This window comes from Natrix helvetica (genome assembly GCF_964273705.1).
Source record: "Natrix helvetica genome assembly, chromosome: 1".
In the NCBI taxonomy this organism is placed as follows: domain Eukaryota; kingdom Metazoa; phylum Chordata; class Lepidosauria; order Squamata; family Natricidae; genus Natrix; species Natrix helvetica.
In genome coordinates this window covers 37794309-37817183 of record NC_138548.1, presented here as the reverse complement: position 1 = coordinate 37817183, position 22875 = coordinate 37794309, and the positions used below count along the sequence as shown (strand labels likewise).

General features: G+C 40.4%; 1 protein-coding gene across 1 annotated transcript in view; it reads left to right on the top strand.

Moving 5' to 3' along the window:
* TDRD9 (tudor domain containing 9) overlaps positions 1 to 22875 on the top strand; it is a 107947-nt gene that overhangs the window by 72810 nt on the left and 12262 nt on the right. Inside the window, exons 14-33 of the mRNA XM_081938016.1 lie at positions 871 to 968; positions 2979 to 3110; positions 3576 to 3741; positions 4100 to 4163; positions 5490 to 5553; positions 5843 to 5887; positions 6523 to 6576; positions 8625 to 8741; positions 9202 to 9309; positions 9866 to 9966; positions 11024 to 11197; positions 11872 to 11983; positions 13443 to 13655; positions 14881 to 14970; positions 15079 to 15339; positions 17146 to 17301; positions 18175 to 18245; positions 20724 to 20833; positions 21062 to 21158; positions 21493 to 21631. Of these exons, the coding sequence (XP_081794142.1) occupies positions 871 to 968; positions 2979 to 3110; positions 3576 to 3741; positions 4100 to 4163; positions 5490 to 5553; positions 5843 to 5887; positions 6523 to 6576; positions 8625 to 8741; positions 9202 to 9309; positions 9866 to 9966; positions 11024 to 11197; positions 11872 to 11983; positions 13443 to 13655; positions 14881 to 14970; positions 15079 to 15339; positions 17146 to 17301; positions 18175 to 18245; positions 20724 to 20833; positions 21062 to 21158; positions 21493 to 21631 (2372 nt within the window). The remainder of the gene's footprint in view (positions 1 to 870; positions 969 to 2978; positions 3111 to 3575; positions 3742 to 4099; positions 4164 to 5489; positions 5554 to 5842; positions 5888 to 6522; positions 6577 to 8624; positions 8742 to 9201; positions 9310 to 9865; positions 9967 to 11023; positions 11198 to 11871; positions 11984 to 13442; positions 13656 to 14880; positions 14971 to 15078; positions 15340 to 17145; positions 17302 to 18174; positions 18246 to 20723; positions 20834 to 21061; positions 21159 to 21492; positions 21632 to 22875) is intronic.

The following is a 22875-nucleotide window of genomic DNA, read 5'->3' as shown; positions in this document are numbered from 1 at the left end:
ACTTTTAATGACAAAGGAATTTAACTTCACTAATTTCTGTATTCACAATTTAACTGTATATGTGTGTGTGTGTGTGTGTATGCAATGGATTGAGGGGGAGACCTCTAAGGTTGACACAATTGTAATAGTATTCCACTTCAGACAACTGTCAGTGACAGCTATTAAGCAATGGAACTGCTTGCCCCCTGAAATCATGGATGCTCTATTCCTGGAAAGCCATTTGTGCATGATGGTGTAAGGATTCATTTAGTGGCCAGGAGTTGGACTAGAAAAACAGCTTCAAGGTCCCTTCCAACTCAATAATTCTATAATTCTACATTTGAAGTACAGTGATTTATGATTAAGAGCAATGGTATTCATAAAATGTGTTAATTAAAATTATCCTGTATTAAATTAAAAAATGGTGTCTCTTGTAAGAATATATCTTAAATCATTATTTCACACCCTTTGTGTTGTGTTGTGGAATGTTTTGCTCATGATACGCAAGCAGAGTCAAATTAGGCATTTCCCCAGTTTTTGAGAATCCTGAACCTAAGAGGTTCTCCATCATTGCACTAGACCAGGGGTGTCCAAACTTGGGAACTTTAAGACTTGTGGACTTCAACTCCCAGAATTCCCCAGCCAGCCATGCTGGCTGGGGAATTCTGGGAGTTGAAGTCCACAAGTCTTAAAGTTCCCAAGTTTGGACACCCCTGCACTAGAGCGAAACAATCTTTTGATGATTCCAGAAGCCTGTACTGAGGTATTGAGGCTTTGATTGTGAAAAGGTAACCAGTGTGTTCCAATACTGGTCCCTGCTGCCATTAATAAGTGTAAGTGATATTGCAGCTTTTGAATTCTGATTGCTGAAGATTTTTCTTTAATGCAAAGGTCGAGCTGGCCGTGTGTCTAAAGGATACTGCTACAGACTCGTATACAAAGACTTCTGGGCAAACTGTATACCGGAAAGCACTGTTCCTGAGATGATGGTAAGAATAACATGCACCCATGTTGCTCGACTTTAGATTGGGAAGACCAGTTATATTTCTGCTGACCACCAAAAAATAGCCATTATGTTTAAGAACAATGGCAGGAAGTGATGAGAACACACTGATAAAATGTCAAAGGATGATAGAAGGGCAGTTTTACATTCTGACATTCTTAGAAACAATTGATCACTATTTAACTATTGTTAAGCCATCAGCAAACAATTGTTATCTAAATCTGGTACATTCAATACACAACTCTGAAAGAGAAATATTTTTCCTGTTAACTTGATTCTTTTTTCTTTCTTTTTTTAAACAATTCATTTGACTCAATTTTACAACATTTTTTACAATGGTCATCATGGTCTTTCAGCGAATCACGTGACCATTAAACAAATCTATTCTCCTGAGTGAATTTTCCCCCCCAGAATCCAGCTAAAAATGTTGCAAAGTGGTCTTTTGACCATGGGCCACTGCAGGTAGTCATAAATCCACTTAGAGTATTCCGCCTATAGTAACCCCATGGTGAGATAGGTGGCAAATTAATTTAACTAATAAATAAATAAATGCAAGCCTGTTGCCAAGTGCCTGAAGTGTGACCATGTGTATGTGGTGTGTGTTGTTATTTCAAGGACAGGTTAGAAGTAATTTTTTGGAGGAGCTGTTTGCAGGATGTAAGCTGTTCCAAGAAAATTTGCCTTTTGCAATTGACTGGTGATGATTTTGTCAATGCTGTTGGTGTTCAAGTGCTGCTTCCAATGTTTTGGGATTGCATTTGGCTGCATGAACTTTTGCTTTAGTGTTCATTTTGGAGAGTCACTGCATTCAGTTCTGGTCACCACGATGTTGAAAAGATGTGGAGACTCTAGAATGAGTGCAGAGAAGAGCAACAAAGATGATTAGGGGACTGGAGGCTAAAACTTATGAAGAACGGTTGCAGGAACTGGGTATGTCTAGTTTAATAGAAAGAAGGACGAGGGGAGACATGATATCAGTGTTTCAATATCTCAGGGGTTGCCACAAAGAAGACGGAATCAAACTATTCTCCAAGGCACCTGAGGGTAGGACAAGAAGCAATGGGTGGAAACAAATCAAGGAGAGAAGCAACTTAGAACTGAGGAGAAACTTCCTGACAGTTAGAACAATTAATCAGTGGAACAGCTTGCCTCCAGAAGTTGTGAATGCCCCAACACTGGAGGTCTTTGGGAAGATGTTGGATTGCCATTTGTCTGAAACGGTATAGGGTTTCCTGCCTATGCAGGGGGTTGGACTAGAAGACCTCCAAGGTCCCTTCCAACTCTGCTATTGTATGCTATTGTATTGTATTGTATTGTATTGTCACAAAGTCCATTCTTTTTACAGGTGGCATTTTTCTCTCGATCGTTTTCTTGTGTGGCCTTGGATTGTTGTCGTTGTCCATTTGGATCTGAGCAGCAAGATGGAAGCCACATACTGTTAGAATGTGCAGTTTGAGGACTGAGATTTTGGCCAAGACTTTCTTCAGTTAGTAACAAGGAAATGAGAAAAAGAATAGGGAATGTTGTTGTATCATTTCTCACTTCTTGAATTGCCAGTTACATGGCTTCCATCTTGCTGCTCAGCTCATTAATACTATTCATGGGTAAACTGTAAATTTTAAGTTTCCAGGCAGTCTTAACAGCAAATCAACTAAGGCACTGTCTCCTTGAAACATTTTCTTTGACCGTCCTAAACATCTGGGTGTGCTTCCTCTTTCACACCAGCTGAACTCTCCATAAGCTTGTTACAGTTTTCACTCATTTGTAGAAAAAGATAGTATGTCTGCTTATTGAATAAAAAGTATTACAATGTGTCTACATGGCAGGGAGTTGGACTGGAAGACCTCCAAGGTCCCTTCCAACTCTGTTATTCTGTCGTTCTGTTATCTATAGGTTGTGCGTAGCATAAAAGCAACTGGCTTTACCATCTACTATTGTTTAAAACGAATCCTCAAAAATATCCTTGTAGAATTGGGGCTTTTATTTTTCCTTTTAGCGTTGTCCATTGGAAACTACTGTACTAAAAGTGAAGATGCTTGACATGGGAGAACCAAGAGCTCTGTTAGCAACCGCTCTCTCTCCTCCTGTTAGCAGTGATATTGAACGCACAATTCTGCACCTTAAAGAGGTGGGTGTTCTATTAAGTTAAAACAATTGTACACAATTCTTTTAAGTATGGGTTTGGTTTTTTTTTTTGCAAAACCAAGCCATCTGTTTGGTTAGTAGGATGAAAAGTTAAATAATCCGTAATATTTGTAATTTGTATATGTTGGGTTACTGGAATTCAGCCTAACCAGTATGGTGCTACCTGCTGAGCATGGTTAACTAATTCCCAGAATTCAATTTTGGGGAGATGACTCTGAATAATTAAAAGTGAAATCAGGGAATGAGACCACATGCTTCACAAAAAAGTATGCTGTTTTGTCATTACTCTTACAAGTGTGCATTCAGCATTGTGGGCTGCAAATTGTGCTAGCCTGACATTATTTGCTTCCAAGTTTTGAATGTAACTTTTGGCTTATACTAAAGGTTAGTCTTAAAAGTCATGATTGCGTCTCCAATTAATAATAATATTTCTTTTGTTTTGGAATAGTTAGGAGCACTTGCTATTAATGATCATTTTGAAGAAAGAAATCCTTACGATGGTGAGTTGACCTTTCTGGGAAAGGTGCTGGCTCAGTTACCTGTGAATCATCACCTAGGCAAACTAATAGTTCTTGGACATGTCTTTGGATGTCTGGAAGAAACACTTATAATAGGTGAGTAACAAATACAGACATATCTCTACTTAGGTTAGTAATATCTTACAAGCCGTTCACAATAGAAAAATATGAATGAGGCAGATCTTTAAACTTAGAAATGCATGATTGTGGCCAAAGAGCCATCTAAAAATTATGTACTGAAATTGATGAAAGAAATTTATTAAAATCAGTGATGCTGGATACTGCATGTAACGAGGAATGGATACTTATATAAATATACCATTAGTCCCCTGCATCTGATAATTAATTATATAAGTTCTGCACGTGGAAATAAAACTTGAGTTTGCTTCCTTTTTGTGATTAAAAGGCAAATACAATTTTTAGCAATAAATGTCATTCTTTCTCTCTCTTACAGCTGCAGCCCTCTCTTTGAACAGTTTCTTTGTGATACCTTTCAAGCAACATCTTGATGGATATAGGTATTTTCCTTAAAGCCACAATCTGATTTATTGACATTCGATCGTTCATTTTGTTTGTGTGTGTATCAGGGGTGGGCTCCTGAACCGGTTAGTACTGGTTTGCTGCTCATGTGCACACCAGCCACGCATTGCTCGTGCATGTGCAGTTGACTAAAAATTGTTCTGCGCATGCGCAGAAACATGCCGGCAACAGGAGAAGAGATAGGGGAACAGGTTCGAGGGCGTGGCTGGCCTGGATCGCTGCCAGTTCTGCAACCCAGGCCAAATCACCACTACCGGTTCGGCCGAACCAGGAGCAACCCACCACTGGTGTGTATATATTACTCTTTTTTATAAAATTTGCTCCAAGGTTCTAAACATTAAAATTCCATAAAGACAAGCAACTGAGAAGTGGAAGGCAAGCTTATATCCCACTTTTTCTTCAGAAGAGAGCCAGTTTGGTCTAGTGCTTAAGGCACCAGGTTAGCAAGCCAGAGATTTGAGTTCTAGTCCTGCTTTAGCCATGAAAGCCAGCTGGGTGACTTTGGGCCAGTCACTCTCTCTTAGCCCAGCTTCCCTCACAGAGTTGTTATTTTAGAGAAAATAGGAGGAAGATATATTGGGTATGTTCAAAATATATGAATTATATATTTTGTATATATATATACCGGGCGAACCGGTAGCGGTGATTGTGGGAGGCTCCGCCCACCCACCCTGACATAATGCGTGAGCACTGCGCATGTGCAGAAGTCAGTGCGCAGACGCAGTGCGTGTGCTCACATTTGCGAACAGGTAGGGAAGGTAAGTGAATCCCAGCGCTGAATTATTTGTAAAAATAATAAAGACAGGATACAAATAAATAAAGGAGCATTATGCAGTTGTAATAGCTGCATGTATTTAAGCTTGGTTATAAATAGATTTATATTAGACCTTGGGAGCTTCACAATATAAACCCTTGATATAATGTACCTAGGGCTGTGAGAAGCTGCCGATTCAGTTTAGTATAAGTATATTGAAATGTATGGAACATTTCTTTATATTCTTTAAAGCATTCACATTAGTTTCCATGATCTAGGACAGGTGTTGGATTCTTGTTCCTGCATGTTCTTAAGCCTTCCACATCAGATCCAAATATTTTATAGACTTCTTGTTTCTGCTGATTCTGAAGACTATCTGTAAATTGACTTGACCTTTTTCTTTTTTCATATAAATGCAAATAATTTCAGAAATAAAATATGTTTTGCTACATACATACTTTTTTTGAATTCATGGAATAAAAAGGGTTGGCCAAAACAGAAAAAAATAGTATAGAGAACACTATAAAAGAATATATATCTTGCTCTGCAGGAACAAGCTACAATTTTCTGGGAACAGCAGAAGTGATTGTATTGCAATTGTTAATGCATTTAAGGTAACTAATCTTCCTTATTCCCACATTTATATATGTTACTGGCATAATTGGGGCTTTCTTTGTGTTACTACCTGCATTTATTTATTTTTCCTATCCATTAGTTATTATTACTATTGAATGAGCCACAGCAAGTTGTCCTTAAAATTTTAAATTAAAGGGCAATATAAAATGTTTTCCATGTAATAAGAATCAGAGCTATTTGACTATAGGATTTTGGATCAATGTGCATTGCATATCCTGCATCAAGGTCAATTACAAATTATATTATGACTTCTTTTTTCGTTGTTAGGAATGGCAAGGAAACAGGCAAAAAGGAAAACTTAGGCATCCAAAGGTTAGTTCTGTTGGTAATCTGTGGACTTACCAAGGCATTATAAAGTGATATTAACACTTCATGTGATATTAATTCTATCCTTCTGTTTATGCAGCCTAGAAATGTGTTGGCTTCTTTTTTTTGGCACTGATGCACTGATTCCACTCTGCTAGATTTCTCTAAGATTTTGTCTATTTGACAGTAATTATTGTAGAGAGCTGGGACTCTTGATTTCTCCCTTTTGGATTTGGCCCACCTGCAGAGATGCTTGTAGGATACAGAAGAATTAACTGGAAGCTAAAGGGAGTCTGAACAACTTAGCCTGCCTCTGGAATCCTGGTTACACATATAAAATACCCTGGAACTAAAAATTGAGTGCTTGCATGATACAAGCATGGAACATTGTGTTCTCATATGACACATAATCAGTGGATGGAGGAGAACCTATATCTAGAGTAAAAAAAATGTCATTGTTTGCTCTCTGCTCAATTGCCTGAATAGTTCTGGCAGGCTGCTAATGATTACAGGAACAAAACCTAGGTAGATTTAAAATAGGGCATGGCACGGAAACAAAAACAGTTGAGGTTATGCAAGTTGCTTTTTCAACTTCGGTTCACAATTTCAGTTATTTTTAACTCTTTTGTTTCCCCCTCCAGAATGAAGTGGACTGGGGCCGTTCCAACTACATTCACATCAAGAGAATGAGAGAGGTGAATTTGATAATCTCTTTGCCTGTTTCACTGTTCTTCCCTTCCCATCGCATCATAAAAATAATTGCTTGGCCATCTCATTACAATTTTTTTGCAGCCCCCTAGTTGTATTGTTTGCAGCTTCCAGTTTACACAGCTGATATTTGGTAGTAGATGTGCCAAATTTTAGATAGGCTTTTTATTTTTGCAAAAAAAAATTCAGGGTAATACAATTTTACTCCCGATGACTAGAAATATTCCCCCTCCAAATAGGTTATAATTTTTAAAGCTTCATTTACCTATGATGCCACTTCACTTCATTTATATCCCATCTATTATTTTTATAAATAATCCAACCTATCTAGTACTCCTTCCTCCCCACATTTTTCCATCACAAGACCGGAAAGGTAATATGGGCCGAGAGAAAAGAAACTGGCCCAAAGTCATCCGGCCAATTTTCATGCCTAGGCAAAACTAGAGCTGAACATCTACCTGGTGCCTTTAAGATGGAAACAAAGGACTTGGCTCTCCACATGTGACTTAGAAAGGCAATCCAGATTAATCAAATCTGCATTCCCAGGATGATGTCTATGTCATTGAAAAAGTATTAAAAGTACTTTTAAAGTTTTATTTGTGGTAGGAATTTTCACATTAACTTTTGACAACAAACTGAATGATATAAGAGAGCTATGAATGATAGAAGAGAATATAAAAAATTGAAGCCTAGTTAGTGCCCAAAGATGTAAATTTGAACCCATGTTCCTTTCCAAGCAAACTTACTTTCCTATTGCCTTTAGCTTCCAAGAACAGCTTTTCTCCTGAGAAAAGGTAGACTTATTCACGGCCAAGAGAAATAAAACGCATTCATATAAGACAAACAGTCATAAACTATCTCAGTTAAAGTGGAGTGGAAAGGGAAAATTGCAATTTGTTGACTGAAATCACATGACACTGTTTAGCAAAACTGCATGTTCCTGCTGTGGGCAATTAGAATAGACTGCTTATGGGTACTTTTAAGTCATCCTCTTTCGCTAAGGTTACTTTTGCATTTCGTATTAGTTCTGTAATAGTAGCAAATTGAAAGAGAAAATATAGGCTAATATTCTAATCTACTCAGACTCCCTGCTTCTTGTTCTCCGAGCTCTCCCTTTCTCTTCTAGCAATGAAGGGGGCTAATACGTCCTTTCAACTTGCTTCTCGATTTCTCTTCATATTTTTATCATGTTTTCATGTTTGTATCACAAAGTGCGCAGAACCATGTTGTTGTAAACAGATACCTTTGCTTCTTTTGACAATTCTTACAGCATGGCCCATGCTACCTACTTTTTTGCTATCTTTTATAAGTATTAAAATGTCTCACGTGTCCTGTATCTTCAGTAAACATTCTGCCAAATGCACAAATTCAATTATTGACTATTTTTTGCCATGTATATTCAACTCCATTGTTCAGATCAAACATAATTACTGAATATTCAAACCTATATTCCTTTCTGAATCATTCAGCTATATAACTGCAAAGCATGCATGATCTTAATTAACAAGGCACGTGACATGCAGAGAAAAGTACACTTATTCATATCCTCAGTCAATACACTAGCCAGTATTTTTGTATTATTGAACTAAAGTGAATGAAATAGCCAAGGAGGCATGACTTATACCTGTTCAGTATTGAACTGTTCGCTCAGCAGCCAGTTAATTTCCATAGTTGCTTTGCTTTATTTCTATCATGCAAAACGCATGTTGCATTCAGCAGCCAAATCTTATTCACACTGAGAATTAAGGATCTTAAGTGTTGGTAAACACTGGTGCATGTCACCCAAAACTTCATGGTGTGTCACTTCTGACATGCCTGTCATAGGTTCATCATCATCACTGCGTTAGAATATGGGACAGCTGATTTTTAATAACTTTAATCTGTTGCTTAGGTAATATTAGGTAGGTTATCAGCAAAGGCCTAGGTCTAGGACATAAATATACAAAAATACAAGAATTTATTTTCTAAAAAATAAAGTGATGCATCTTTACCTTTTAGATCCTCGTGTATTTTAAAACAGTTTTACAATTTTTAGGTGGCTGAGTTGTATGAGGACTTGAAAAAAAGAGTTAGCATATTCAATATGCACGTCAATACTCATTCTCCCATCATGGATCAAGAGCATGCATATAAGCAGCGTTTTATTTTGCAGGTGAGAGAGTTGGTTATATTAGAAATGTTTTCAAGGATATTCAAAACATTTATGAATCAGCTGAGACTCAAACACAGGTTAATTTCAGAATGTGGCTTTGAATATTTTTTATTGTTTCTTTTCTATTTTAATTGTACAGTTTAGAAGCATACAAACAAAAATAATTGGATAGACAATGGCTAAAATGGTGATGATGATTGTTTGAATATGCTAATAGGGAGGGAAACCTTGAGCGAAGGTTTCCCTCTGGTTCGGCGGTCTGGCGGAAAAGACTGGAGATTTAAATGGATTGGTCCTCGCTACAGGTGGGAAATTTCAAGAGATCTCAGTGGCTGAGCTGCCGGATACCTCTTGCACTTGGATATACCGGGTTACCAATAAAGAGCTGTTGCACTATCAGAGAATCCTGCCTCTTTACTTGACACACGCTTAACAATGATGACTCCCTCTTATTTCTCAGGTGGTGATGGCTGGAGCTTTCTATCCAAATTATTTTACCTTTGTGTACCATGATAAAGAAGTTGCTGTGAGGGAATTGTCAGGCAGAGATCCCAAAACAACGGTGATGGTATGTAAATTAAGTTTTAAGTGGCTATCACAATGGGGTCTTAACTTTCCACATAGTAGCTGCATTAATTTTTTGTGGCCAATGTAACAGAATTTTGTGAAATTTTGAAGTATTTATTATGGCATACCCTTTCATGGCATACAGCAACCAAAGCCGCTTCATTTCCCAGTTTATTTCAAGTCCACTTATAGCGGATTTAAAGAAGAATATGAGGAAAAGAGCAAAATGTTGGAAGAATAGATTAGGAACAAAGAAAAAAAAACCAGAAGTTTTCATGGCAGCCAGGAGACTATATTCTTCTAGCAGGAAGTAAGGTCACACTTGGCAGACATTGGATAATAATAGAAATTAGACTGCTCAAGATAGGAGAGCTGGATTTCAATAAATTCATGAAATTTGCCCTGGTAATCTCTTAAAATATATAAACATTGAATAATGGTTTAAGAGTAATTCATGTTATTTAATTACTATTGTTATTTTTAAAATAACGTAAAGAACGTTTTTGAAAATATCAGAATACTACCTTTCTGAAGATGCATATTCTTTTTCCTAACAGTTAAAGAACATTCCTCATTATGGCTTCCTGTATTATAAGCAGCTGCAATCTCTGTTCAGACAATGTGGTCAAGTCAAATCCATTGTTTATGATGGAACCAAGTAAGCGGATTTGCATGTTTTCACTTTATGTTTTTGTTTGTTTTTTGTTAACCATCTTCTGATTAATCGGCTGCAGCTCTTCTCTCTCCTCTTTAGCCAGGGGCTTTTTCAGTCACTCCTTTGACAGCCCTTCTGGCCTCTGCTCTTGCCCCCTGGGAATTTTCATAGTTCTATATTGTGGTTCTCAGATCTTTATATGTCCACGGTGGCTCTATTATGGCAAGAAGACGTCATTTTGCCAGGAAGCAATAGAACATGCTTAAATAGGAATCACCCCTTTCTTGGTTCCTGCTCCCTTTTGCTTGCTCTAAATTTCCAGTTTTACATTACTTCCATCAATATTTAGAAGAGTCCTCCTGATAGCCAAGCTTTTGTTTCTGTATATTTCTATGGGAATCCTGGAGAATCAGATGGCCCCAGGAACATTTCTTAGGACAGTTCTACCAACAATATCCTACCTCACTTTATTCTTCTTTTGCACATTCTCTCCCATGCACCTCACTTCCCTTCTTTCACCATTTGTGAACAAAGTGGGTGGCCTGCCTGCCTGCTTATCTATCTATCTATCTATCTATCTATCTATCTATCTATCTATCTATCTATCATCTATCTATCTATATCAGGGGTGTCAAACCCGTATCATCATGACAATGTCACATGATGTATTGTAACTTTTTCCCCTTCGCTAAACCGGGCGTGTGTGTGTGCCCAGTGCATGATGCAACTGGCCCTGTGGGCCGCGGGTTTGACAGCCCTGATCTCTATCTACCTATCTATCATCTATCTATCTATCTATCTATCTATCTATCTATCTATCTATCTATCTATCTATCTATCTATCTATCATCTATCTATCATCTATCTATCATCTATCTATCTATCTATCTATCTATCTATCTATCTATCTATCATCTATCTATCTATCATCTATCTCATCTTTTAAATATCTTAATAGCTATATATATATATGTGTGTGTGTGTGTGTGTGTGTGTATACACTCACACACACATTGTAGTCCCTATGAGACAGTTTTATTTCTTTAATTTTTTTATCTAGAGCCTTTGTAGAATTTACTCGGAATCCTACAGAGCGTTTTAAAACACTTCCTGCAGTGTATTTCGCTCTTAAAATGGCACAGATGAGGATTCCATTCGAACTGAACATCCATTCCCTAGAGGAGATAGAGGACAAAATGGCAGGTGGAAGTAGCACCATTCTAAGGGACATGAGGTATGTTGATATGAAACTGGATTTGGTTCCTTATCTGACAGGAAAGCTGTTTTGCTTTGATTCAGCAATGCCTAAGCAGAACTAAAATATACTTTGCAAGAGTCTAATATGAAATGAGCTTTAAAAGAAACAAAATGCAGAGTTTGGAATACTAAAGAATGGGTGATGTGGAGCTCTGAAATGGAGAAGAGGCTTGGAATGTCCAAGAACATGACATATGACTTTTTTGGCCTGATCTGGCATCTGATGACATGAATTAAGAGTAACACTCTCATCAGCGCCTTTCTACTCCACTGTTTGGAGTACAGGTAAAAAACAGGTTTTTTAATACCTGCCAACAGTCATAGGCAAGAAATGGTTCTGTGGAAGGCGTGGCAAAACTATCCATCCTTTCTATAGAAAATAAAAGGGCTTTACACCCAGGAGAGAAATGCAGAGATACAATGAAGGAAATGTGGGTTCTCCATATTTACTCTTCCAATACTGATCAAGGTGTGTGTGTGTGTGTGTGTGTGTGTGTGTGTGTGTGTGTGTGAGAGAGAGAGAGAGAAACCAGGATTCATGGGCCATCTTTCGGGAATAGCGCTGAAGGTGTCTTAACTGACAGGGATGTCTTTAGATTATACATGATTAATGACTACCACTTATTTATTATTTTGATAACTTGTTTTTAGAGTGAACATTGACTTTCAGAAACATACCATGACACCCGTGCAGAAGTTTTGTAATGCTTTGGAAAAACTGCAGACTATAAATAGTCTTGATTTATCTATCTGTGTCACTGAGGTAGGTGATAAATATTTCTGTGTGCCATTATGTGCAGTACCAGTTTAGCTTTAGTGGGGTGAACTCTAAAAGGGAGGAGATTGAAAATCAACTTTTTGGGTGTCAGTAAATTTTGAATGAATTACGCATGCATGCAAATATGTATTATTTCTAATCAATGGTTCTGTTCATAGAGTTAACAGTCATAAATAGAATAAAACTTAAAATCGTTCCAACCCCCAAAAAGTTTGAAATGTAAATATTTATAATGTAAAAGTTTAAACTGTTAAACTGAATTCAAATTAAATCAAAGGAAGGGGCTGAATAAAACTGCCAGGAAACTCTCTTCCATATGTAGTAGTAACAAAAGAAAAGGACATCTCTATTATGACCAAACAAATTCATATCCAGATGAACAGTTTCATAGGAAAGTAAATCATAAAATGACGTGTCAAACTTCACACGAAGTTGAATAGCTTTTAGGGGGCTGGCAGAGTTCTCCTGGGGGGTGGGCCACCCCAAAAATGAGCAAAAAACGGCTCGTTCTTGCAAAAACAGGGCCATTTTTTTGTCAAAAAAATTGCATGCATAGCTTTTAGAAGGCTTATAGAGTACTCTTGGGGGCTGGGGGGGGGGGGGAATTGAGCATAAGCCGACCAATTTTTCACTCATTTCTGTCTTCCCCAGTCCCCAGAAGCTCTCTGAAAGCCTTCTACAGGCTCTGCACGGCCATTTTGGTGAAGGGATGGGGTTTTGGGAGGCCAAAAATGCTGTATTCAGTGTATATGATGCACTCAGATTTTCAGCCTCTTTTTTTGAGGGGAAAAAGGTGCATCTTATATTCCGAAAAATACAGTAACGTCAAGACCCATCCTTTCATTTACAACCATTGCAGCATTCCCACAGTCACGTAATTGACATTTGAGTGCTTCACAGCCAGCTTTTGACAAGCAGAATCAGTGAAGAAGTTGACAGCAAAATTGCAAGTTGTGGTTATATAATTTCTTGTTTGATTAAATCCCATGATTTGCTTAACATTGTAGCGGAAATGAGGTCATAAATTGTTGCATTCATGTTTTGCCTCACTTAATGATCATCTTGCCCAGAGGCAGAATTGCCAATTACAATTGTCATTTGTAGCTTCATTCCTAAAGAGTAAGGCCTTAAAACATAGTTAATTTTGCAGAAAAAAGTGCCCTTGATTTGCAATTTAGCTAAAAAACACTTAAATGTTACAGAAGGTCAGAAATAATTAGCTCAAAATAGTCACTTGCAAAATACAATAATTTGGGGTGAAGCCTGAGATAAATCACTTAAATTTCTTCTATTTTTCACTTGTCTGGATACTTGACTTCCAAACTCTGCATTTAACTGAGTATTAACTGAATTCCTGTTAATTAACAGCGGTTTGAAAATCCAGGCTTGTTTCTGTGTGTGTATTGTGTCAGAGGATGCTACAAACAAATCTTGCCCTTTTCAGATTGTAGAGGTTGGGCACTTCTGTGGATACAGAACAGATGAAAGAAGTATGGCGTTACTGCAAAATCTGTCTGTTGAGATCGGTCAGCTGGAGTTGACTTCTTTGCCTATTCGCCCTTATCCAGACTTGGTTTGTTTGGCACCTTTCACTGAATGGGAAAAAGAGACGTACTACCGTTGCCAAGTCCTGTATGTGTCTGGAGACAGTGCCGAGGTACTTCTTTTTCAAATCCTTGAGCATGTTCAAGTAGAATCATACGGAATATGTTTAGCGCAGTGTTTCTCAATTTTGATGATTTTAAGATGGTTGGACTAGAAATCCCAGAATTCTTTAGAGGAGAGCCAAGCTGTCTGTGGAATTCTGGAAGCCGAAGTCCATCCAACTTTCAACCAGAGTTTAAAAAATCTCTAGCATAGCAGATGGCAACACCTGAAAAAAAATTTGACTGGTTTTTGCTTACATTTTAAAAATACATTATGTACTGCTTGGAGTAAAAACTGTTTTCCTTTACTCTCAGACCTCTTTTGAAAACGAATAGAAGGCTGACATTTTTTTTAAAAAAATCCTACTTCTGAATAGCAAGAGTCCACGTGTAGCTCTACAGTATTATATTCCCATTTGAGATATGTCGAGCAATAAGTTGTATTGTTTTGGGCAGCAGCAGTTGTGCTGTCTTGGAATGTATATACTCCTAGTCACATAAAAATATCTGCTATTACCGTCTGTTTGTGGCATTTGCTGGCACTAGCAGCAGAGGGGGTATTCAGCAGGTTCTGAACAGTTCTGGAAAACCGGTAGCGGAAAATTTGCATAATTCGGAGAACTGGTAAATACCACCTCTGACTGGCCCCGCCCCCATCTATTCTTTGCCTCCCGAGTCCCAGCTGATGGGGAGGAAATGGGGATTTTATAGTAACCTTGCCCTGGAGTGGAGCGGGAATGGAGATTTTACAGTATCCTTCCCCTGCCACGCGCACCAAGCCACGCCCAAGCCATGCCCACAGAACAGGTAGTAAAAGTTTTTGAATCCCACCACTGACTAGCAGGGAAATCCTTGAAACATCCATGGATATCCATAGATCAAAATGTTTTTCAGGGTTGCTTCTTTTGGGTGCTTTTGATTTGTTTTGGAGAAGTTTAAGTATAGCAGGGCCATGTTTCAATGAATGTTTGGAAAAGAATAGTCAATTACAATACTCTTTGGGGGAGATGATGGAAAAAGCTGACTGAAGCAACAATGGGAAATAGCGTCCTGTTTTGAATGAAGCAGATCTCCACTTTCACAACAGCTCTGCACTTTGTGCTAATCCACGTTTTGTTCAGTTTGGGTTTATGTAATGTGTTGTATTTGTAATCCAGCTCACTGTCGCCTAGGATTGCACTCTTTTCTTCCCTAAGCCTTGGAAGAAGTTTCTTTTAATTGCTTTTTGTTGTACAGGTGTTCTATGTAGATTATGGCAATAGATCAAAAGTGGCTTTAGACCAGTTACGAGAGATTCCAGGCGACCTCCGAGAGATTCCCTTTCAGGTAAACTTTTCTCTAGTTTTTAACGAATGACTGGACAGTGTTCTGGGGAAAGTCAGAATATTTCACATTCTTGGAAAATATATACTTGTTTTGATATTTTTTGTTCAGGCTCTGGAATTCAAGGTGCGTAGAATACGTCCCTCTGCATGGTCTCTTGTTTGTGGAGAACAGTGGAGTTATGCTGCAAACCAAAGATTTGCTTCCTTGGTCAGCAGCCATGTTCTGATGGTGAAGATTTTCTCAATTGTACATGGCATCTTGCATGTGGACGTGTTTCAATGCTCTGGCATTGCGAACGTGGTGAATATCTGCACCATACTTATTGAAGAAGGCTATGCAGAACCTGCAGATGACTCTTACGAATCACAAGTAAGAGATTTTTCTCTTTATGTCATTTCTGTTAGGGAAACCATTTGAAGTATAGTATGCATCTGTCTTGTCTGTCCTACCACCCATCTCCTTCCTAGAGGCGCTCTGGGTGGTTTCTTGAACTTGTGGATGGAAAAAACTGAGGAGTTGAGGATGGTTAGTGACACCCCTCAAACACTGTAGTGCTTCTCTTTTGTGATTGTACACAGGAGCGTATGCTATTTTGGGGCATGTTCTAATGCCCTTACAAAAGGACATTTAGAAAAGATGGGTTTTATTGTGAAGCAGATGAGCTGAAATTGATTGGGAGATTTATCATTCTCATGATTTAAGTAGAGTGTAAAGTTACTAACATTATACCGCTCAACAGCAAATAGTGAGTATAACTTTATTATATCAATTCAGCTTTTATTGCTCCCCACCCCCACAATTCTGCCTTCCTCTCCCTTCCCTTCCCTCCCAGCTCTCAGCTAGGTTTTACATGTGCAATGTGTAAAATTCTTCCATGCATCTAGTGAAAGGGACTGTGATCCATGAAACCTTAGACAATACACACCGTCGTTTCCTCTAAACTTCTCTTGGTTTTTCCACCACCTAATGAATTTAGAAGACACAGGTAGAGTATCACAACTTCCATGCAATATATTATTTTTGTAAACTACATTATAAAACAGACGTCTTGAACTGACAATTTCTTCTCACAGCTATTTTGGCAGACTAGAACCAGTTGAGCTTGCAGTTGTGGGTTCCCTTTCAATTATTTTCACTGCTCTTCTTATTTGAGGAACAATGCCTATGACCTTGTATTTGGCCTGCAATATTTTTTTGTTCTCTATTCCTTGTATTCTACTTGTTGCTTGCACTTTGTTTCTCAAACTTTCCTTGGTGCAATTGAGCCTTACAGTTTTCCTTATGTGTGAGAAAGAATTTCTCACTTGTCATGAGGAAGGGTGAAGATATGGCATCTTCCACCGGAAGGATTAAAAGTAAGCTTGTTGAATCCTGTATTTGAAGTCAGAAGAAGTAGGAAATGGGCCAGAGTGCTTTTCATCCATTGAAGAGAACGGGCTGGGGTAATGAGATGCTTATTGTGGGAGTCAGTGTGGTGTAATGGGTGGGGAGTATGTTGGGATGTGACTGGAAAGTCTCAGGTTCATATTCACCCATAGATAAACTTACAATGTAACTATGGGTTTCTCTCTCTCTCCCTCCCTCTCCCTCTCTCCCTCTCCCTCTCTCCCTCCCTCTCCCTCTCCCTCTCCCTCCCTCCCTCCCTCCCTCCCTCAGCCCACTTTACATCAAAGGAGATAGCTGTGAAGCAAAATTAGAGGAGGGAGTGCTATAGATACGCACTATAGAAAAAGGCATGATATAAACTATTAAATAATAATATAACAGTATTGGTAAAAAATCAAGTCAAGATAATGGACTTTACAGTACCTGACTTGAGAAAACCACAAAATGTATAGAATTGCGCATAGAACAACTGTAGCAAAAGAAAGCAGAAATAGTACCAATAGTAATAAGCGCCTTAGGTGTAATTCCAAAACATCTGGAGTACCACTGGAATACCATCTGCATTGATAGAATCGCCATCATTCAGTTGCAAAAGCAGCTTTACTTGGAACAGCTTAAAACATGCGACATTGACCTATGTCAGCTCCTTGGGAAGGACGCGATTGGTGGATAAAAATGTCAAATCCGGTGTAAAATGACTGATTCACTGTTCAACCAACCATAATAATACAAATTTTTCTTCCTGCCTTCTCACTCACCTGTCAAAATCTTTCCCCCCAATCTCTTTAGCTAAATCATGAAACACTCAAACAACTGTTTTCAAAGCCAGAAGAGAGTGAGAGCAATAAATCCGTATCCCTCCCAATGTGCTCAAGAGAAGAGAATGCCCTGACTGAAATACTGGAGAATTGCTCTGCTAAGAGGATTAGTACCCCAAACTGCAAGGTAAATTTAAAGGGCATTAAAAGATCTTTGTCATTCCCCACCCCCATGTTAGTGATGAGCATCTAATGATTCGCCTGAAGTATGAAATGCTGTTTTTTTCTGTTTCTATGAATAATCATTCCATATTAAAACCAAAAGTTGATTTGTAATGCATTTGTGATGTTAATTTCTTGCTCATAGAGAATTAGACAATTTCTGATTCAGAAAAACAAACAAAACCAGGTCATAGGTGTAGGTGGGAGTTCACTTCTCTGGGATTTTATGGAAGAGGTTTCAAGAGCCTGCCTGCCTGCCTGCCTGCCTGCCTGCCTTCCTGCCTTCCTTCCTTCCTTCCTTCCTTCCTTCCTTCCTTCCTTCCTTCCTTCCTTCCTTCCTTCCTTCCTTCCTTCCTTCCTTCCTTCCTTCCTTCCTGTTTAATCTTACAATTTGTTGCAACAACCAACTTTACATTTTGAATTAAGATACATTTGTTTCAAAATACCCTGATTAAGATTAGTTTCAGTTTAGGTTTCACATATTATTTAAATAATCCCTTTTTGGAAGTGCCCAAAGAGAAGAGAAGATACATGTGTGCAAGATTTTTCTATCTTCAAAGAATGGCCAAGCATTATATTGTTTATATTTTGTTTAAGTCAAGAGCTTTCTGCCTTCTTTTGGGCTGCATGCTAATCGTATAAAACACAGCTTACAATGTTAGTACAAGCTGTTTTGGTTCCTCTTCTGAGTTTTTTGTGGTGTATATGTTATCTAGGGAATCAAGACAAAAAATGAAAGATTGAATTTCACTTAATGTAGTAAAGACAACTCCCAAAGTTAACAAACTGAAATGTTGCAGATGACTTCTTAATCCCATTTTCTTTCTCTTTTCAAAAGGTCACACTACTTGGCCCCTTCAATGCCTATAACCTAAAATTCAGCAGTATGACCAGAATTTCCAGATTCAGGTAAGATGCAGTTCTACAGTGCTTTGAGGGCAACTGGGTAAGATTATAAACTTCATGTTTTGCTTTTAGGCATCTCCAAGATATCTGGGAGACCACTGCAGAATACAGAACACTGCTTCAGATGGCCCTTTTATCCAGATGTTTGATTAAGAACTAAGGCTGAAAGCAGAACAAACTTTTTTGTGTTTGTTTATTACCTTGTCCATTCATAACATTTTATTTATTTATTTATTTATTTATTTCTTAGATTTTTAGACCGCCCCTCTCCCAAAAAGGGACTCGGGGCGGTGTACAGTCAATATAATAAAATCATTCATAATGATTAAATACATTTAAACTACATTTAAGATACATTTGGAGGGGGAAATAGGCTGTACTAAGAAATAAATAATTCTAATCTTAAAACATCACAATTAAAACCCCAAACCCTAAAATAAAATAAATCCCTGGGAGGTAAAACTAAGAAAGTGCCAGGCGAGCTGATTGAAACAGGTGAGTCTTTAACTTTTGCCGGAAGGAACGGAGGTCGGTGGTAGTTCGAATGTCTGGGGGGAGGTCATTCCAGAGGGTTGGGCCCATCACAGAGAAGGATCTACTCCTAGGTGTCGCCCGCTGGCATTGACTAGCAGACGGCACCAGGAGGAGCCCCTCCCTGTGTGAGCGGATAGGTCGCAGGGACGTGTGTGGTAGGATGCGATCCTGCAGGTAACTAGGTCCTCTGCCATGGAGCGCTTTAAAGATGGTGATCAATACCTTGAAACGCACCCGAAAGGCCACAGGTAGCCAGTGCAGCTCGCGCAGGAGAGGTGTTACGTGGGAGTAACGTGTACTTCCCATAATAACCCGCGCGGCTGCGTTCTGAACTAGCTGCAGTCTCCGGATGCGTCCCAAGGGAAGCCCCATGTAGAGGGCATTGCAGTAGTCCAGGCGAGACGTCACCAGCGCATGAGTGACCGTGCGCAGGGCACTCCGGTCCAGTAGGGGGCGCAATTGGCGCACCAGGCGAACCTGGTGGAACGCCCCCCTTGCCACGGCTGCCACATGGTCCTCCATTGACAGCCGGGCATCAAGGAGGACGCCCAAATTGCACGCCCGCTCCACAGGGGACAATTGTTCGCCCCCTATGGCCAGCGATGGAGTCAGCTGGCTGAACCGAGGTGCCGGTAACCACAGCCACTCGGTCTTGGAGGGGTTGAGTTTGAGTCTGTTGTCCCCCATCCAGACCCCGACGGCTTCCAAACACCGGGACATCACTTCGACAGCCTCGTTGGGGTGGTTTGGGGTTGAAATATACAGCTGAGTATCATCAGCGTAAAGATGGTACTCAACCCCAAAACCACGGATGATCTCACCCAGCGGCTTCACATATGCGTTGAACAGGAGAGGCGAGAGGACCGACCCCTGTGGCACCCCACAAGTGAGTGGCCTCAGGGACGATCTCTGCCCCCCTGTCAACACACATTGCTTCCGGTCGGAGAGGTAGGAGCCGAACCACCGCAAAACGGTGCCTCCGACTCCCATCCCCTCCAACCGGCGCAATAGGATACCATGGTCGATGGTATCAAAAGCCGCCGAGAGGTCTAATAGGACCAGGATAGAGGAGCAACCCCTATCTCTGGCCCTCCAGAGATCATCAACCAACGCGACCAAGGCTGTCTCGGTGCTGTGCCCGGGTCGGAAGCCGGACTGGCGTGGGTCTAAATAGTCGGATTCGTCTAGGTGTCGTGGGAGCTGCTGCGCCACCACATTCTCGACAACCTTCGCCAAGAAGGGGAGGTTGGAGACTGGACGATAGTTAGCTAGCTCCATTGGGTCGAGCGCAGGCCTCTTGAGCAAGGGTCTCACCACCGCCTCTTTCAAGGCGGTTGGTAAGTATCCCTCACCCAGTGAGGCGCTCACCAGGCCCAGGAGCCAGCCTCGTGTCACCTCCCAGGCTGCCAGTACCAGCCAGGAGGGGCACGGGTCCGTTAAACAAGTGGTGGGTCGCAGCCGTCCACGCAGCCTGTCCAAATCCTCGGGGGCAACAGAGTCAAACTCCTCCCAGAATGGTCTCTCAAGACTCGCTGTTGGCGGCTCGTCTGGTCCACTGACGGAGGTCCACCCGCTCCGGAAGGTTATGAAGGTTATGCAGCATCTTCAATTCATTTCACCACTTCCATTGTTCTAACCTTTCCTCTTTAGTTAACCAATAAGTAAATATGGATAGAAAACCTACAAATCCAACCCCCCCCCCCCCCGTAGTTCTTTGAATTCTTCCATCTGGAAGCACTCCTCCTTTTTATTTATTTTCTGCTTTCTATCCTCTGCGGTTTATGTAATAGTTGTATGTAGATAATTTTTAAATAATGATAGCAGTATTTATTTTTAAACATTTGGGAAATTTTTAGTAAACTGACTCTGTCAACAAAATATTGCAGAATTGGACTTTTAAAAGTTCTTATAATAATAAATCATGTTGAATCTTTCCCCATCCTTTAGAACAATCTTGGTAGAGAAGGAGAGCGTAAACTCTGTGGTTGTAGTTGATGCTCCTGAGAATGCATTTCAACAAATACTGGTTGCCGCTTCCATATCTGTAAATGCAACAGGTAAAAAAATGCTTTGTCCAAGTATTTATGTTGACTGGGGAATTCTGGGAGTTGAAGTCTATAGGTCTTAAAATTGCAAGTCTTAAAGTTGTCAAGGTTGGACACCCCAGGTTTATAGTAGGTAGTATAACCTTTCCTGCCTACACTATATTTCTAATCAAAGCTATAACTATTTGTATGACTTTTTTGTTTTGAAAGGTCGTAATACTTTGCTTTTTATGGTGATAGGCTCAATAATGATGCTAAAGGAAACTTCTCTCATGCCTCATATCCCGGGTCTCCCAGCATTACTGAGCATGCTGTTTGCTCCTGTGATAGACCTCAGGTATGTGAACATTTCTAAGGAGGAATTTGGGGATCACTGGGAAAAATGCTTCTACTCTCATTTTTCTTTGCATCCCCTGGAAATCTGCTTTCATTGTAGATGGGGGAGGGGCAGTGTGGGGCTAGGAACATGATGATGGGATAAGGAAGGTCTCAATTCATCCATCATTTTAACTGGAACCAGTTAAAAAAGCTTTCTGCAAATGGAAAGAGTTCTTCCTTTTATGGAAATGATGTAATGATGCGAACTCTTATGTCTGTATAGGACTGTTATAACATGTATAAGGCATAGGTGCTATATTTTCTTACACTTACTATTAATAATGTTATTTCAGGGTTGATGAAAGCAGAACGAGATACACAGGTGTCCTATGTGGTTTGGGCTGGAACCAGTCTCTGGGAAGCCCAGTCCTCCAAGACCATGACATGGAACTTGCATTTGATGTGCAGATTGATGCAGATGACATAACACAGGTAAAATGTACTTCACCTTTTCAGATGTTATGATAGCACATGATTGGAATGTCACATCTTAAGCTACTCCCTTAGTTTTCTTGGAATGAATCTGGCTTCTTCAGAATTAAGAAACTGTCTGGTTTCTGTGAAACAAGATTGCCTGGTTATAACCTATAGATAATTTTGCTTCTTCAATTGTAGGCATAGTATTATGTAACTGTTTTCTAAATTTTAGATCTGCAGCAGAATAAGGTAACAAAGTGATACCGTGTTTCCCCGAAAATACGCCAGGGTCTTATATTTTTTTGACCCACGAAATATGGTCTTGGGCTTATTAAAGGGGAGGGCTTATTATTTTTGGGTTGCCGGGCGGCTGCTCCCTTGTGACTGGGTTCCCGAAGAGCCGGGCACAGTCTCAGGGTCGAATGGCTGTGTTGCGCCCACAACCATAGAGCGTACTTCCAGAGCGGCATCCATCCTCCGTGCTTTGAAAAAAAAACCCAAGCGGCGGACGGCGCCAGCAGCGCAGATGCCCTTCGCGCAAGCGGGGAGCGGAAAAGCCGCTGCGCAATCCCGCTCTCCAGCCATGCAGAGCCCCATTCACTCACCTAGGGGCATTCCGAAGGCACCGAGCCGCGGGAGGCGGAGGGCGGCGAACAGGCGCTCGCGTTGCTTGGTGCCTTTCGGGTACTGCTAGGTCGGTCAGCGGCACTATACACGGCTGGAAAGGGGGGTTGCCGGGCGGCTGCTCATAAGCTGGGTCACCTCATGGCTGCTGCGTTGCTGCTGCGACAGCGCAACACAGCCATTCGACCCTGAGGCTGTGCCCGGCTCTTCGGGGACCCAGTCACAAGGGAGCAGCTGCCCAGCAGCCCCCCCCCTTCAGCTGGGCACAGCGCCACTGACTGACCTAGCGGTACCCCGAAAGCACCAAGCAACGCAAGCGCCTTTGCCCCCACCTCATTCCCGTGGCTTGGTGCCTTCGGGATACCGCTAGGTCGGCGAGCGGTGCTCTGCCTGGTCGGAGGGGGGGGAATTGTCCAGAGGGTTTATTTTCGAGGGTGGGCTTATATTTTTGCGCACGTGAAAAATGTCGCAAGGGTTTAGTTTCAGGACAGGTTGTATTTTCGGGGAAACACGGTATGATTTCCTATAGTAATTGGATTATCAATTCCTTACAAATAAAAATGGAACAATAGGCAACATACAAAGCCTTTGTTAACCAGTGTCCTAATTCAATGCGTGAATGTAGCTAGTACTTT